At 39.8% G+C, this 19,289-nt stretch overlaps 1 protein-coding gene across 2 annotated transcripts in view; it reads left to right on the top strand.

Moving 5' to 3' along the window:
• runx3 (RUNX family transcription factor 3) overlaps positions 1 to 19,289 on the top strand; it is a 210,384-nt gene that overhangs the window by 122,491 nt on the left and 68,604 nt on the right. For both annotated transcript variants that reach the window (XM_063034017.1, XM_063034018.1), the window contains 2 exons: positions 976 to 1,132; positions 7,513 to 7,617. In XM_063034017.1, coding sequence (XP_062890087.1) covers positions 976 to 1,132; positions 7,513 to 7,617 — 262 coding nt within the window. The remainder of the gene's footprint in view (positions 1 to 975; positions 1,133 to 7,512; positions 7,618 to 19,289) is intronic.

The raw sequence follows: 19,289 nt of genomic DNA, 5'->3' as shown, positions 1-19,289 counted from the left end.
GGTATTGGATTTGTTAGACATTTTAAGATTTAAATACATCTTGCAAAGGATTAAATTATTATACTTCACCATCCCACTATTATTCAATGGCCCTAACACTAAACTGGACATCCCAACAGATCTTATAATCGGAAAAAAGTCACCCTGAGCGGTGTAAAGATATCACCGCGAATGCAATGCTCAAACCACGGCGTGAAAGAAAAAAAAAGGTTGAAATTTGTCGGTAAACATTTTATCTTCGGCACAATCAGAACAAAAAAAAAGTCACGTAAATTCAGCACTTTCGAATTTTGCATATCTGCTATCTTTAAGAAACGAAAAGATAAAACAATTAATTGTATCTAGCGCGGGGCATTCGAGACACTGAGGTGAATCAAGTTAGCCTTTATATTTAGGTTCTGTTCAAAGGGTTTGGGTAGATTTTCAGCAATACTCCTCCATGCAATAACCAGTCAGTTGAAAGAGAAAGAGACAAATTAACGATTCTAAGGAGAGGTCGTTTAATATAATAGCAATGCTTTTTGAAAAACTAATCTGAGTCCTTCGCCCAATGTCGCAAAATAATGATGTTAGCGTTTCCATAAAATTCAAAACTATATACAATGCAAAGTAATACATTCAAACCATCAATAGTGCTCAAGTGGATGCAGGATGAATCCGTTGATTTAATTGAATCTGAAATTCTTATTCAAACATCTAAAATCACATAATTGTGCTTAATCCTAATTTAATTGCACATATAGAAAAGTGCATAGATTCGTCAGTGTACCTGGCATATCAACGTGCAATTTGCCGCATATGCCGTTAGAATTAAATTGTCTGCGCTAGTTTGTAATTGGCGTTAATTATATTTCATTGTACCTACATGAATGTCAGAGTTTAGTTGAGTGGGCAGAGTTTCCGAGCTGTTAGGGTGTTCTGAGTGTTGGCTTCCTTCTTTTCGAAGTGCCTCACCCCGGTGATTCGGTCTTGCAGGTCGTGGCTCTTGGAGATGTTCCGGATGGGACCCTGGTTACCGTCATGGCCGGGAATGACGAAAATTATTCAGCGGAACTCCGGAACGCTTCGGCTGTGATGAAGAACACGGTTGCCCGATTTAACGACCTCAGATTTGTGGGAAGAAGCGGACGAGGTATTTACACCAGTAACACCAAATGCTTTTTGCGGTTTCTGGGGGTTCGGGGTTAAAGTAACCTCTTTTTCCTCAACACTAGATCACCGCAACAGGGAATTATTTTCAGTTGTTTTTGTTTCCACAGCAGTAGATGGCTATTCTGCGTGTTTTCTTCCCCAGATTAGAATATTTAAAGTCGTATAGCGTTATTTCATATCATCATTTGATCTTACGGTATATATTCTCTGATTCGAAGATCTGTGACGACACAAAGTTCTGACAAACCTCTCCTAACCATCCTCACATTTTTCATTTGGTATTTTAAATATAATTAAATATTTTTTAATTTATCTGCTTATAATAAAAAAAGACGTTAAAATGATCGGTTTTGCAGGAATTATGTGCCTTTCAACAATGCTATTTGTTCCGATTCCTATGTGGGGGGGGGGGGGGTATGCACTGTAAACAAAACGAAACATCCGATCTGAAATTGATCTTTGTTTGACCGTTTTGTCGATCTTTGTGTGTGTTTTGTTGGTGAGTTAAATTGATCAGAATCTGGGAGTCTGGCTTTCGTGAGCTTTATTAGAACCTGGACTATTCGCACTTTTCATGGCGAATTCTGATCACTTGCTTGGACCCCCAGCATTTCTGTCTTCTCCCCTTGATCCCCTCCTGATCTGAGGGTTTTCTGAAAACTTCCAACTGCTTAATGGATGAGGAAGGTTTCCTCTTGTGACTGTATCAACTCATCCAGCTGAACCAAATCGTAATTATAGATCAACCCAATAGTTATTGTTTTTTTTAGTGAGACGGAAGGGAGAATAATTGCGGGTGATACTAAATAATGCGCTTTCATCTTTAAACAAAACTCCTGTAACTCTGGGGCTGTTTAAGTGGTTTCTATTCAAACATTCTCCACTACGTTCGATGCCGAGAGTTATATTAACGGACTGCATCATCATCACCTATAAGTCGTCCCCTTCATTATGTATGGAAAATATTGAAATTATTAAAATAATTTCAGGCTGTAAAATTATTATAGTCGAACTAATTTTAATGTGATCGGAAATCATGTACATACTGTATCATGGTTCTCTTTCAGAAACTTATCTTTAACGGTTGCCAGTTGATACAACTAATTGTTCATTCAAAAATTGACCTGTTTTACATTTTTACACCAAATGTTAACGTTTGCCTTCAAAAGAGCCAAGGACCGTCACTCACAGTAACTCATTTGCAGGACTTCTTAAATAATATAATGGATTACGGCTCGTACCGAGATGCACAATTATATCAGTCAGAAGTGAGAGCCTCAATGCACTTAAGGTGCATAAACTTTAAAGATGCCTTTAATTGCCTTTACTCTGCTGTCCTCCCTGTGCATTCCCTCTCGTGCAAGATTTGATTTTCAGCAGAGAGGATTTTAAAATGGAAGTATTAAGGTGATTACCAGAAGTAAATTGGCACTGCATTTAAATCGTAAATACAGTGCAGAAAGCAATTAAGCTGAAAAGGCAATGTTTTATTAACTGAAAGAACACATTGTTGGGGGGACATTAGAAAAAATCTGCTGGTATTACCCTTTCACTAACCAATTGTTCAAGGGAAGATATTTTTTATCACACCCTGGCGAATGCGAAGTTGACCTTGAGGCAGCTTTAACTTCTTAATTACTGGTACACACATTCTTGTTCCGTCTCTGCTGTTTATCAGCTTTTCATTCAAAGAAACACTTAGGTTTAAAAAGTGAGTGATTGCACCACAATCTAATTTTTTTTCCATTCACATAATGAGAAACACCTGTCTATATTTTTGTTTCTTCATAAATTGGAGTTTTCACTTTTGACAATTACAATTTAATTCTGGGATAATTTTTATCAGTTACTTACTGCATAATATTTGAAGGCTATCACTGATATCAAAATATATTTATATTTTGCAGACAAATATATAATAAAATCACAACCTTCTCATCTATGGAAGATACAATAAAATTAAACCTGTAAGAATAATTTTGGACAAACAAAATGCAAATCTGTTCAAGGCTGCAGTCTGTGGACATTCATTGATGCACATTAAACCGTTGATCACTTTAAACAGTATTTTATTTTTCACAACAACCAATTGTCTCAGAAGATTATATATTTCCCCCCAAAAGAACACAATATCCCATGGATATGCAAAGGAGATTAATTTTTAATGAGCTGGTAATATTTGGCAGATGTTACTCATTAAAAATTACTTTATTCCAAAAGGGGAAAGTAAATTTAGATGAACGTATATTTCAAATAATTTATTTAGTTATATAATTGTAGTACTTGAACATGACAAACAATTATCAACATCAAAAAACAAGCCCCAGGTAAAGACCATACCAAACTCTCCTAACTTGCAGTTGTGTAGTATAAAAGTATACACAATAGCAAAAAAAAGTTTAAATAGTCAGTTAAATTTGCATATTAAAGTTTTTCGTAATGATTCATAATTTATTGGCTTGAGAATGGGTTTCATTTTGCAAAATCGAAGTTGATTCAAGACGGTCTTTTACATAGAAAACAAGAATAATTATTTGTGCAGTCTTCAGCTTTGACAATTTAAAAAAATCTTTAATTTCCTAAATTTACTGCTTTTCATTTCATTCCAAATGAAGATCCAGTTGCACATTATATAAGCAATTAAAATTGCACTGGATTCTGACTCACTCTAATATATTCCATCACGAAGTATCTTGGTCCTGTTTTAAATTTTGGCAGTATTACTGTTGGCTGAAACTAACACTATTCTCTTCTTACTTGAGTAAGCCAATATTCATGGAGGCCTTGTGAGGAACACCATTCTGTTAGAATATATCTGTCTCCAGGAAACATTTCGCTCCAAGCTCCACAGAAATCTGCTACATTAGCACACACCTTATAGTGCAGACTAAAATGTTATATTCAAAACAATGAGAACTGCAATGCCTATCCTGTTCATTGGGTGATAAACATCGCTCCTGCAAAATATTTTACTTAAATGAATTCTAAGATAATTACTTGAATACTTTAAAGAATCATATTTGATGGGTGATGATTATAAGACATATTTTGTATTGTGAAAAAAATAGTAACCAAATCCTATTGAGTGTAGTGCTTTTTTTAACCACAACTTAACAAATGCATAACTGCAGATGACACTAACTGTTGAGTGAATCACTGTAACACTGAAAATATTATTAGTCCATAAAATTTGCTACTTAATTAATTTTGATTGCACATGGCTTAATTGTATTTTCTCTGAAAAGGTGGCCTCCGTCCTCTCCATCCCATGTTGGATTTAGAATCCATGTTACCTGTATTTATTTTGGAAGAAGCTATCACAGCACCAACTTAAAACAAATTCACAGTAAGACTAAGTGTTATGCTAAACAGGGGGAAGTCTGCAGATGTTGCAAATCCAGAGTAACATATACACCGACACAAATTCCACTCTCCTCTCCAATCAGATTCTTCCTTCTCCAGCCCTTTACCTTTCCTACCCACCTAGTTTCGCCTATCACCTTCTAGTTAGCCTCCTTCCCCCAACTCTTTATTCCGGCATCTCCCATCTTTCCTTCCAGTCCCGAGGAAGGGTCTCAGCATGAAACCTCAACTGTCTGTTCATTTCCACAGAAGCTGCCCGATGTGCTGGGTTCCTCCGGCATTTTGTGTATGTGTTGCTCTTGATGTTTTGCTGTTAAGCTGGGCACAATTCAGGAATATCATTTTATTGTTATTGTACAATATAAAAGCTTAATTTCACTTTGGTCAAATTGAACAAGTCATCTAGAGATCTACTCAGGGTTATTCACTGTCGTGTTGTGGGTTCCATCCATTCTAACATCCGGTGCTATTAATATATATAAAAATACTGACGAGAAGACCAATAATGTAGTTAAAAGTTACGGCCCCTTGCTTATGATAGCTGCTGCCCAATAAATGTTTCTCTGCTAAACTAGCTATGTGCATGTTTCTGTTTGTGAGTAGGCACTGGTGTGATAAATCTAACTATAGGGATGTAGAGTGGAATAATATTATTAATAAGATGAATGCTAGTTTGATTCCACTTCTCACAATGAACCACAAGGGTGTCCCAAAACAATAGTACGTAGTGAACCACATCACAGGGCAGCGCTGAGCACTGTGCCACGTCGAACAGAATTAAGTGCCCCCATCAAAATTTAAATTTGACTCTTTTAAGACATGGTGCTGTTAAATATGAAAATGGGAGCTGTTGTATTTTATGTGTCACCTGTAATCGGGCATATGTACAAAACCAGCCAGTTGGCTTGTATATTTCTGTGAATGGTTGAATAACAATTCAACTTGAACTTGAACCTGAAAGTCTTAAAAAAAAAGCATCTGAAATGTGGTTTAAAAAGTATACTAGCTGGGCCATTGAAATGCTGTAATATCGCTGTGGCCTCAAATTCTGCAGCCTTGGATTAAATGAATGATTTCATCCGCACTGTCCACTCCCTTTATTAAATGCAAAGGTTTTTATAGGTTATGCCAGCCTGAAATGTTACTGAATCAGTAAAACTGATTTTCCGCCAGTGGTTGACATTGTTTCTTGGCTGTAAAAGCCAGGTGGGGCTGATATTCTTCTACTCGCTCCCAAATGCCCCATTTGGGAAAGGTTACCTGATTCCTCCTTGCTCTGTAGCACAGTAGTTTGTAGTATAAAGTCTTATTCTCCACCCTTATCTGTCAGCTTATTTATTAATTTCTTTACTTATTGAGATACAGTATGAAACAGGCCCTTCCCGCCCTTCGAGCCACGTTGCCTAGCAACCCACATTTTAGCCCTAGCCTCATCACAGGACAATTTACAATGACAAATTAACCAACCAGCCGGTACCTCTTTGGACTGTGGGAGGAAACCAGAGCACCTGGAGGAAACCCACGCAGTCACGGGGAGAACCTACAAACTCCTTACAGGCAGCGGCGGGAATTGAACCTGGGTCACTGGTACTGTAAAGTGTTGTGCTAACCCAACACTATCTGCTTTCAAAGAATGGTTTTCTAAATGACAAAAAAAAAGACTCCTGATCAATAATCAGACAATATTTGATGAATTATTCCTCCTTCATTTGAAAATTCCCTTCACGTTTTTTAGTAGTCAATATTCAATAAAGATGAGATGTAGAGTTTAATAAAGGAATAGAATGAAATGCTTGATGTGCTCGTGCTATGATCTTAGTTCATTTGAATTTTTGGATAAATTATTTGTGCAAGAGTAATTCCCACACTTGGTTTTAATATTGTTGATGAAAGGGTATCACCTCATTTAAAAAAAGGAATGTGCATAGTATTTTAGCATTATTAATCTAGTATGAAATCGTCTTTAAATTCTCTCATGGGATGAGGCCACGATTCATAGTCATCCCTAATTGACCCTGAGAAGGTGGCAGTGAGACACCTATATTCCTTCAGGTGAATGTGCACCCTCTGAGCAGTTAGACAGAGATTTCGACCCAGAGAAGATGACAGGTGAGAAATACGGGAAAACAAAGAATTACTTCAAGACACTCCCAAGAGGCATGTACAATTAGGGTTGACACTTGTGGTTCGAACCACAATACAAACAACTTTACGAACCTGACCAGAAGATTTATTTTTTGTTCTCAAGGTTGCAGGTGCTTCTCAGTTATTGCTCGTTACTGGGCAACATATCGATTCTTACCGCTGAGGCTTGGTTCCCCTGTGTTTATAGGTATGCCCTCATGGCAAAAGGACGCACTAAGCCAACATTCCTGTGTTTGCATCTGACCTCAATGTAACAGACTGCAAAGATTTGGTAACGACAGCCACAGAATAAGAGCCCAGGCATATCTCACATTACTGATTGTGGTATGCATGACAAGTGTGCTGGGTAAAAGTGGAGAAAATGGACTTGATTTTAAAAAAAAAGAAGCCTCAGAATTAATAAGTTTATTTCACTGTTACCCATTTTATTTAAAACAAAAAAAAGTTGAACACAATTATTCAATGTACCAGCCACTGCATTTGGAAATGCTTTGGAAGCTATAGAGATCTTTTGCCGGTGTCACGGGGTGCTTTGGAAGCAAGGAGTTATAGGGCCCCCTATCTCAGAAGATGTAGTTTCATAGAGGTCAAACCTAGAACTAATGCTTTTCATCCTTACTATCAGAAGCAGATCAAACGCAACAAGAAAGTTTTTTTTCTCAGAATAAGATTTATTTTGCTTTTAAAAGGTAAAGTCAGCAGTGGATGGTTAAGCCCTTCTGCGTTAGGAAGGTTTCTTCCCCATTCCCCCCACCCCTCCTCCTGTTCCCTTTCCTTTCCAGTCTGCAATGTTTGACATGTCTGGCAGAAACACAGTAAAATAAACAATATTTTCTATTTCTTCCCTTGTAGGTAAAAGCTTCACACTGACAATCACTGTATTCACCAGTCCTCCTCAAGTTGCCACCTACCACAGAGCTATTAAAGTCACTGTTGACGGACCCAGAGAGCCACGCAGTAAGTCAAAACTCATATTACAAATATAAAACATAGAATACATTCATTCAGCATTAATTATCATCCAAGATTGGTGCTTTAATCAGCAGCAATTACTGCTCATGAATAGGTTTATTCATTGCTTTCAATGTAATTGCAGAGCTGTGCTGTATAGAGATATCAATTAGTATATATTTACTCGGAAAACTTAAATACACGGCAAACGATAACATGGGGAGCATTCATGCAGGATTAACAGCCATTTCAAAGCATTATTAATTAATTGCAGCAGTTAACTTACAAGTGAGCAAACACAGTGCTAAAAATGCAACTGATGCTGAAGATATGAAACTATAAGAATTTAATAGCTAAAGAGAGCCTCCATCTGGAAAAACAATACATCTCCCAATGTGCTGAACAACTTGTATTCTTGGCTACTGTACATTGCTGCGGAGAGATACTGATGTTCAGTCGTATGTGTAATCAGACATGGCATGTACATCCCACTAGCATTTACATTAAAAAAAATATTTGGTCTTTAAATGGAATAACTTACTTACTTATCAGTAAATAAATAGAAGGAAATTAAATAGAAGATTTTGATGGTTTTTTGCCAGCTTGGATCTTTGCAAACTAGTCTTGGAAGTGACATGTGTTACGTCTGCCCCATATGTTCAGGGTTTAGAAATGATTGTTCTTTTCAGACAAGGCTTCTGATCCAAGGATGAAATGGAAGCAGGTTTCAGATCTCATTGCAATTATGGGTAAGCTACAGAAATATTCTGCCTCCTCTAAGGATCTGAACTGTGGAATCGTGTAGTGCATTTACTAACTGGGCAGTACTCTTTTTATTGGTAGTTCCTAGTAATCAAAGAACCAGGAACTAGTATCAATGCAATAGGCATCATTAACAGCCAAACAGGGAGTATGACCTGCACTGGAAAAGACACTGGATCACATTTAAAGTATAATTTTGTTAGAAGAGAAAACGTGAATATACGAGATTCTGCAGATGCTGGAGATCCAGAGCACCTACTGCCCATTACGCCACTGGTGTTTAAGGCAGCAATGAAGGACCATCTCTGGTGGTGCTCAGGGCTTCCTTCATTGTGTCAGTAGCTCAGTTTTCACTACTGTCGGTCATGCAAGGCCAGGGTGGCGACTCAGGAATACCCTCATATTCAGATGTTGAAGGTTTCTTCATTGCTGTTTCCTTAACAGTTGTGTTTTACCAGTCAGGGTTGTTAGCCCTGAGCTGAGCCCCCCGAACCCGGAGGACTGGTGGACCACTCTTAGACTGGCCTCTACCCTTTGACCTGTTTGGCATGGGTGACCCTACCAAGAGCCAAAGCATAAAGCCCTGACTCCAGCCAACATAGCTCTCTGGGTCATTGAGGCACACAAGCCTCCCAACCCTACAACGAGGCTGGAGGGAAATCCAGAGCAATGCACACAAAATACTGGAGGAGCTCAGAAGGTCAGGCAGCATCTACGGAAATGAGTAGGCAGTTGGCGTTTCGGGCCAAGACCCTTCTTTAGGAAAAGATATTTAACCATTCCGCACTGTGTATGCTCTAGTAATATAGAGCCCAGTAGCAAACATTTGGAAAAAGTTCCGTTTTATGCTGCCAGCTATGTATAGATTAACTTTAAATCAAATTAGTATTGGTAATATACCTCAAAGGACCATGGATATGACAGAACCTTTTGGTCACATCACTCATGAAGGTCTGAAAATAGTAAATAAAAGATCGAGTCTATTGTTTTTAAAAATCAAGTCTGGGTATAACACACATTGGGAAGGGATAAAAAATACCTTTGAAAATCACCTTGTCAGCATAAAGGAAGCTCTGAAGAAGATTTGTTTTGGTCGTCCCACGACTGTGTGAGATTGTGCGGTGCCGCAGTATTGTAGCAGTTAGCGCAACGCAATTACAGCTCGGGGTGTCAGAGTTCAGAGTTCAATTCCAGCACACTCTGTAAGGAGCTTGTATGTCCTGCGGGTCCCCTGGTTTCATCCCACAGTCCAGAGGGTTGTCTATGATGGCATATCCTGTATGTACTTCGATAATAAATTTATTTTGAACCTCAGTGGCTTAAAAGGTCATAGCAAATTGTCTTGTGATTAGGCTGGTGTTAAATAGGTGGGTTGCTGGACAACACGGCTCGAGAGGCCGGAGGGCCTGTTCCATGTGGTATCTCTAAATAGATTTATGAAAGAACTTGATTTTTGTGCAAAAGAACGATCGGCGTGTGTGGCCATAGATGAGAAATCTTCATTAGTTAATGTTCCTCAGTTATGACAGGGTTATAGCTGAGGAGATAATCTGGAAAGTTCACTACAGCTTCACTCACTGGGGTGTAAAGACTCCAATAAAGGCATCTGATTTAACCAATCTGAATTATTGCTTGGCTGGCCATGTAAAATAACACTCAATCCCTCAAGATTTTTTTTTAAAAGTGAAATTTCCTCCATTCTATTGTGGAATGTTTGAGAAATACTGAGTGATTTGTTAGGTTTGAAGGCAGAACAATGCTTTTCCACATATAATCTTACATCAACAACATTGTGACTATTGGACAGGTGTTCATTCCTGACTAATGGCCACTGAAGATCAATTCTGCAATTAGCATTAATTATTTAACTCAACATTTCTGTGAATGGGTATATTCAAATAACCAGGTCTGCTCTGCGTGACTAAGTTCCAGCTATGGAAAAGGAACTAGCAGACTGTCCGATGTGTTTTCAGTGTCTTATGTGATGGTAAGAAAGCTTCAAAGGAACCCCTTTTAAAGGAGAGTAGCACCTTTTAAAATGATCACCGTGATTAAGAAAAGTTGTGTTTATAAGATGAAGAGATAGATTCGTAACTCGGAGATTAGAGTTATATGGTGTAGAAGCAGGCCCTTTGGACCAACTAGTCGATTCCAACCAAGATACATTCCCATGCTAGTCTCATTTGGCCCCGATTTGTCTGAACCACCGATTCCCAACCTTTCATAGACCATTCACATTTAGCAAGGAATCCATGGACTCCGGGTTGGGAATCTCTGCTCAAAAAGATCATTACGCAGACTAACTCACAATCTCAGTCTTTTTTTATAACACAAAGTCTCCCATCCCAGCCTCACCATTGCGAATCTTATCTTGGTTTCCCCAACAACCAGAAACAATAGGGTGGCTTGCTAGCGTAGTGGTTAGTACCATGCTTTACAGTACCAGCGACCCAGGTTCAATTCCCACTGCAGCGTGTAAGGAGTTTGTACGTTCTCCCCCGACCGCGTGGGTTTCCTTTGGGTGCTCTGGTTTCCTCCCACAGTCCAAAGATGTATTGGCTGGTAGGTTAGTCGGTCATTGTAAAATTGTCCAATGATTAGGCTAGGGTTAAGTCGGGGGATTGCTGTGTGTTGCGGCTTGAAGCGCCGGAAGGGCCTATCCCACACTGTATCTCAATAAACAAATAAATAAATACCATTTAATTTATCATTATAAATACATTACCTCTTATCTAATGTTTCAGCGTACATTAATTATAGATTTTGATAAAGTGCAGTTATTACAGCAGAAGGTCTGTCTATTTACTTTTAATTGAGAAACCTCAGGTGAAAGTCCAGGGCTAGTAGCTCAGACATCAAACAAGCAGTAAAGAAGATGAAAGGTATTGATTCAGTAACACTAAGTTTGGCTTTCAGTGCCTGCAGATTGTTAGCATAGGGGATGAACAAGAAGGTAAGACATCTCGCAGTTGTGGCCATGAGATTGGAGATACAGCAGGAGTTACTGAAGGTAGAACACAGAATATAGAACCTGGCAGCACAGTACAGGCCCTTCACCCCACAATGTTGTGCTGACCTCTTAACCTACTCCAAGATCAATCTAACCCTTCCCTCCTGCAGAGCCCTCCATTTTTCTGTCATTCAGATGCCCATCTAAAAGTTTCTTAAATGCCCCTAATGTATCTTCGTCTACCACCACCTTTGGCAGGGCACTGCATGCACCCACCGCTCTGTAAAGAGTTTACCTCTGACATTCGTCCTATACTTTTTTACAATAACCTTAAAATTATGCCCCTTTCTATTAACCACTTCCACCTGGGAAAATGTCTCTGGCTACCTGCTTGCTCTGTATCTCTTATTATCTTGAACACCTCTGTAAAGTCACCTCCCATCTTCCTTCACTTCAAAGAAGAAAAAACCCAAGCTTGTCAACCTATCTTCATAAGTAATGCCCTCTAGTCCAGGCAATATCCTAGTATATTTCCTCTGCACCCTCTCTAAAGCTTCCATATCCTTTCTATAATGAGGCAACAAGAACTGAACACAAAATTATTTAAGAGAGCACAAACACACTGCAGCACCACCAAACTTCAGGCCAGGGGAAAAGAAACGCTTACTGAAAGCGCTCCAGAACAACGGCTAGCCTTGGAATTTCATCTGGAGATGCTAAGGAGAGGAAGTCGCGCAGACCTTACTCAATGTGCACTGAAACGTGTGGCCTTGCCCTGTGTCAAGAAAATCTCAAAATGACAGCTCGGCTGCTTGAACCTCACGGTGTCGCAATCACTCACAAACCAACAGCGACTTTAAGGAAACTTGTCTCATAAACAAAGGTTCCTGTAAATTCAATGGACAAGAGCAATGTGGTGTGCAGATCACCTGTGGAGACAGCAACAAAAACTACGTCAGCCAGACAGGATGTAAGTTCTCAACTCATTTACATAGAAACATAGAAAACCTACAGCACAATACAGGCCCTTCGGCCCACAAAGCTTTGCCGAACATGTCCTTACCTTAGAAATTACCTGGGGTTACCTGTAGCCCTCTATTTTTCTGAGCTCCATGTACCTGTCCAGGAGTCTCTTAAATGACCCTATCATATCTGCTTCCACCACCGTCACTGGCAGACCATTCCACGCACTCACCACTCTCTGCGTTTTTTTAAAAAAAACTTACCCCTGACATCTCCTCTGTACCTTCTTCCAAGCACCTTAAAACTATGCCCTCTCATGTTAGCCATTTCAGCCCTGGGAAAAAGCCTCTGACTATCTACACAATCAATGACTCTCATCATCTTATACACCTCTATCAGGTCACTTCTCATCCTCCGTCGCTCCAAGGGAAAAGAGGCCAAGTTCACTCAACCTATTCTCATGAGGCGTGCTCCCCAATCCAGGCAACATCCTTGTAAATTTCCTCTGCACCCTTCTATGGTTTCCACATCCTTCCTATAGTGAGGCAACCAGAAATGAGCACAGTACTCCAAGTGGGGTCTGACCAGGGTCCTATATAGCTGCAACGTTACCTCTCGGCTCCTAAACTCAATTGCACAATTGATGAAGGCCAATGCACCGTATGCTTTCTTAACCATAGAGTCAACCTGCGCAGCAGCTTTGAGTGTCCTATAGACTCGGACCCCAAGATCCCTCTGAACCTCCACACTGCCAAGAGTCTTACCATTAATACTATATTCTGTCATCATATTTGTCCTACCAAAATGAACCATCTCACACTTATCTGGGTTGAATTCCATCTGCCACTTCTCAGCCCAATTTTGCATCCTATCAATGTCCCGCTGTAACCTCTGACAGCCCTCCACACTATCCACAACACTCCAAACCTTTGTGTCATCAGCAAATTTACTAACCCATCCCTCCACTTCCTCATCCAGGTCATTTATAAAAATCACAAAGAGTAGGGGGTCCCAGAACAGATCCCTGAGGCACACCACTGGTCACCGACCTCCATGCAGAATATGACCCGTCTATAACCACTCTTTGCCTTCTGTGGGCAAACCAGTTCTGGACCCACGAAACAATTTCCCCTTGGATCCCATGCTTCCTTACTTTCTCAATAAGCCTTGTATGAGGTAACCCGTCAAGTGCCTTGTTGAAATCCATATACACTATATCTACTGCTCTACCTTCATCAATGTGTTTAGTCACATCCTCAAAAAATTCACTCAGGCTCATAAGGCACGATCTGCCTTTCACAAAGCCATGCTGACTATTTCTAATCATATTATGCCTCTCCAATTGTTCATAAATCCTGCCTCTCAGGATCTTCTCCGTCAACTTAGCAAACACTGAAGTAAGACTCACTGGTCTATAATTTCCTGGGCTATCTCTACTCCCTTTCTTGAATAACGGAACAAAATTCACATCCCTCCAACCCTTCTGAACCTCTCAGGCCCCCATTGATGATGCAAAGATCATCGCCAGAGGCTCAGCAATCTCCTCCCTCACCTCCCACAGTAGCCTGGGGTACATCTCATCCGGTTCCGTTGACTTATCCAACTTGATGCTTTCCAAAAGCTCCTCTTTCTTAATGCCTACATGCTCAAGCTTTCCAGTCCGCTAACACAAACAGGAACACAAACTAGCAGTACAGAGACATGATCCACTATCGTTGATCCTGAAGAGCGAGAAGGACCCCACTTTAATCGGGACCCTGCGGAGGTTCCGGCACTGCCAAACATGAAGCAGGCACAAGAAATTTTGGAAGTATGGTTCTCTTCTGATAACTCCGCAAACAAACATTTTGAAATGGTTGCCATCTACGAACCCTAAAGAGCCAAAGAAACACAAGCCAATGCAACTCGTAGGTTAACTGAAGGGGTAGACAATCAGGACTGAGGCAAATGGACTGGGGCCTCTATAAATGCATGCATTCCCGGAGAGAAACACCAACAACTGCACGCTGAGGATGTCACCGGTGATGAAGTGTCTGAAAGCTCAGCGAACTCCGCAACATCAAACAATCTTCCAAGTGCGGTCGAACCTAATATTGTAAGACTGCCTGCAATTAGCAATGCTCCAACAGTCATGACTGGCCTGGCAGCCAGCCTTCCCCGAAATCTGCAGCAAGATGATCACCGCACTCACCTCTGGACTATTTCAGTATGCAGACAGAGGTCCTCGAATCAACATCAGATCTGGACTGCTGTTTTAGGATACGGGTCAAGGAATATGTGCTGTTTAGACTATACACAGTTTCAGTTAGTGTCATGCAGTGGTGGAGAATAGGTAAGGTACTAGTTTATTATTGTGTGGGAGCTAAGGGAGAGACAAACTCTCCTGAGCTCCTCAAAGCAGTTTGAGACATTGCAATGAAGAAGTCCCTCTCCACCTTACCTGCAAGCAGTTTTGCTTCAGTAAGACCCAGGCATGCCCTCAAAATCTATGCAGTATATTGAGCTGCAAACCATAAAGCACCCGAGGAGAGGTCTACAGCAGCACACACAAAATGCAAGAAGAACTCGGCATCTAGAGAAGTCAGCATTCAACATTTCGGGCGGAGATCCATCATCAGGACTGCAGAGGAAAGATCTACCCGCAGATTACAAGAACCTAAAATGTCCGGGGGGGGGTGGTGGGGGGAAGGAGAGCCCTCAAATTTACAGAACAAAATTAACAAGGGCCTGTTTTGTCCAGATGGTCTGTCCTAATGTTCTAATGCTCAGTACAAGCTTACTCCACCAAACGTCATTTAATGTTATTTAGGATATGGTGCTTAGAAGCAAGGAATTAGAGGGGAACAATAACTACTTCAGTCGCAATAAAATGGAAAATTAAATGTAATCTAAATCTAGATCTAAATTGCATTTTTTCACTCCTCTTGGAATCTATGATGAAAAGGCAAGGCCTCAGCACAAAATCCCTACAAACCTAGTTATACAGAAACACTTTTCATTAAACATAACTATGATTTTTGCTAGAATTTAACGGTCAATCACTATTCATCTTTCAACCCTGATTGTGGATCTCAGAGGCCTGCGTCCTCAGCCGACATCACATTTATTTACTTGTACGTTTGGCTGATAATTCCCGCCTACTGGATCATCTAAAATGTACAGCAGAGGTTAAGCAAAGTTGAGACTCCTATTAAAAGTAATCCAGAAATGTGGACAATGAAGGAAAGCTAATTCTTCTATGGCAAAAATTTTTGTGGTGATAGTATTAGGTAAGGAATTCTGGGAGTATGAATTTGCGGAATATCGGTAGCTTGGGTTGGCTATTTGGAAGTTTGGTTGATCGCGGAGCTTGGCAAAATGCTTGTGGATGTTTCGGCTCCAATTGGAAAGCCATCATCAGTGTGCAGTTGGGGGTGTCTCCTCAGAATGCTGGGTTATATGCTCCTCCCAGGTCCGAATGGATATTGATCGCGACGTCTAGTTTCAAAGTAAGTTTATTATCAAAGTACCTGTATGTCACCATATACAACCATGAGTTTCATTTTCTCTCGGGTATGCTCAATACATCCAATAACCGTGAAGAATCAATGAAAGACTGCACCTACAGAGTGGACAACGATTGTGCAAAAGTCAGCAATCTGGACAATTACAAAAAGAAAGAACAAAAAAGAAATAATAATGATAATAAAAAATGAATCTGAGCAGAGTAGATAGTGACAAGGAATAATCGAATGCCTGGCTCAGATTTGGACACCTCTTCCAGAAATCAAAGGGGTTCCTTGTGGCAGTACAGGACCAGTTGGTTTACACAAAACATTATCAAAAGTACATAATAAAAGACCAACAAATTCAAAATGATACATGCAGAAAATGCCAAGTGAAACCAGAAACAATCCAACACAGTACAGGATCCTGCAGCAGTTTAACTCAATCTGATTACTTACTTAGGCACTATCAAGTGGCAAACATCATTCGTTAAAATCTTGCTTTAAAATAGAAACTCATAAAACATACTATAGCTTAAATACAAGCCTGATTCAGTTTTAGAGTCAGACTCCCGCAAATTATATTACAACTGATCCACTATTATAGATAGGACAATCCATAATATCCATCTGGATATAATATTACAGGATAAACAGGCAAGGACAACTTATTTGATAGATATAGCCATTCCAAGCGCATATAACACACAGAAATGAATAAGTGAAAAACAGCAGAAATATGCTAAATTAAAAGAGGAAATTGAAAGACTATGGAACATGAACAGGGTATATATTGTTCCGATAGTAATATCTATAACTGGTATCATCCCAGTGTCACTACAGAATAGCATTAAACAACTAAGCCTACACTTCAATATTTATGTAAATCTCTCAAAAGCTACAATACTAAATACCTCTAGGATAGTCCGAAAGTTCCTAACAATTGAATGAATGAATGAATTAAATTTATTTCGGTCAGTACAAACATAACAAAAAAGCATAATTTTCAATGATGATTTCATAAGACAAAATTACTACAAAAAAACATAGATATTCTTTAAAACAGACTGAAAGAGTGTAGGCTGAAGCTATAGTTTATTACGCCTTCCCCTCTTACTTACACAATAACATATTTGGTGTCAATCATCACATCAAAACAAAAGATTTCATAATCTTTTAACACAAAATCCAATTCCAAGTATCACTTATTTGCATTACTCCCATTCATTTAAAATCATGTATTTTATATTTGTTCATTAAATTATTTTTAAATAATTTTTTAAACTTTTTAAGTGTGGTGCATGTTTTAAAATTCTCACTACAACTGTTCCATAGATTCACCCCTCTGACTGAAATACAATGATTTTTTACATTTGTTCTTATCCTTTGTTTTTGAAATGTACATGTTTCTCTCAAATCTAACAATTGAGAATTGAGAATGCTTGGCTATACCTCAGGTTTTACCAGCTTGAGCTGAGAAAAAAAAATAAATGAACAATAAATATTGAGAACATGAGGTGAAGAATCTTTGCAAGTGAGTTGTGAAAACAGTTCTGTGATGGGGTCAGCGAAGTTATCCCCTCTGATTCAAAAGCCTGATGGTTGAGGGATAATAACTATTCCTGAACCTGGTGGTGTGAGCCCTGTGGCACCTGTGCCTTCTTCCTGATGGCAGCAGTGAGAAGAGAGCATTACCTGGATGGTGGGGGCCCCTGTTGGTGGATGTTGATTTCTTGCAACAGCGTTCCATGTAGATGTGCTCAATGGTGGAGAGGGCTTTGCCATAGCCACTGTTTTTTGTAGGATTTTCCATTGAAGAGCAATGGTGTGTCCATACCAGACTGTGATGCAGCCAGTCAATATACTCTCCACCACATATCCATATAGGTTAGCCAAAGTTATAGATGTCATGCCGAATTCCACAAACTCCTGAGGAACCATTCACATCATTCTCTGTAAACTCTAGAGACTGTTGTGCATAAAATTCCCAGAAGATCAGCAGTTTCTGAGATACCCAAACCACCCTGTCTGGCGCCAGTGATCATTCCACTGTCAAAGTCACTTAGATCATATTTCTTCCCCATTCTAATATTTGCACAAAACAACAACTGAACCTCTTGACCATGCCCACACGCTTTCACGCATTGAGTTGTTGCCATATGTTTGGCTGATTAGATATTTGTATTAACGAGTAGGTGTACAAATGTACCTAATAAACTGGGCACTGAGTGTAAGTCTTTCCTTTTAGATCCAAACAAACGGGGATATTTCTGATTTACCACTCGGGACGTTACAGATTTTAAAGTGAGTTGTTTGTCAGAGATTTAGAGAAAACGAAATGGTTCATATGACTATGAGAGCAATCATATACATTGTCTTTGCACATTGCTGGGTTGAAGTGAGACTGCCCAAATGGGATGCCTTGATATGAATTGCATTTTGAAATGGTTAGAAAACAGGAGCTGTTTGTACATGTGCACAGTCTCTGTAAAATTAATTGAAAATGATATAATTTCAAATACTGAAATTGATAATGCCGCCTGCTTCCACTGATAAGGTATCTCTACAGTTTAGTATAAGGATATTGCTGGTACTGAGTTTTGGGAAGAGTGTGGCCAGGAGTGTAGGACGATGAGGGGTGATCTTATAGTAATGTTTAAAATCATCAGAGGCATAGACTGGAGCATCATGGCATCACTGTGGTTAGTACAATGCTTTTACCGTACCAGCGACCCGGGTTTAACCCCGCTGTTGTCTGTAAGGAGTTAGTACATTCGCCCGTGATCAGGGTTTCCTCCGGGTGCTCCGGTTTCATCCCATGGTCCAAAGACGTACCGGCTGGTAGGTTAATTGGTCACTGTCAATTGTCCCTTGATTAGGCTGGGATTAAATTGGTGGATTGTTGGGCGGCGTGGCTCATAGGGGTCAAAGGGCTGCCCTGTGCTGTATGTTAATAAATAACATAACTTTAAAAATGAATACGTTGAATGATACCAGTCTTTTTCCTAGGGTAGGGGAGTCCAAAGCCAGGGAAGGGGGGAATAAGGTGAGACGGGACCCGAGGGGAAACTTTTTCACATAGAGGGTGGTGAGTGTATGGAATGACTGGTCAGAACGATTGGATGAGGCAGGTACTATAGTATCATTTAAAAAGCACTTGGATAGGCACCTAGAGCAGTGGGGCAGAAAGGGATATGGGCTGAATGCAGGAAATTGGGATCACCTCTGTGGGCACCATGGTCAGATTAGACTTATTGGGTTGAATAAGAATCAGAATCAGGTTTAATATCACTGGCATACGTTGTGAAGTTTGTTGTCTTTGTGGCAGCACTACAACACAACACATAATAATAGAAAGAAAATGTGAATTACAACAAGTATATTTATAAGATAGTTAAATTAAATAAGTGCTGCAAAAATAGAAATAAAAAAAGCAGTGAGGTAGTGTTCATGGGTTCAAAGTCCATTCAGAAATCAGATGGCAGAGGGGAAGGAGCTGTTCCTGAATCGTTGAGTGT

The sequence above is a fragment of the Mobula hypostoma genome, chromosome 26 (assembly GCF_963921235.1).
Source record: "Mobula hypostoma chromosome 26, sMobHyp1.1, whole genome shotgun sequence".
Lineage (NCBI taxonomy): Eukaryota > Metazoa > Chordata > Chondrichthyes > Myliobatiformes > Myliobatidae > Mobula > Mobula hypostoma.
This window is presented reverse-complemented; position numbering and strand designations above follow the sequence as displayed.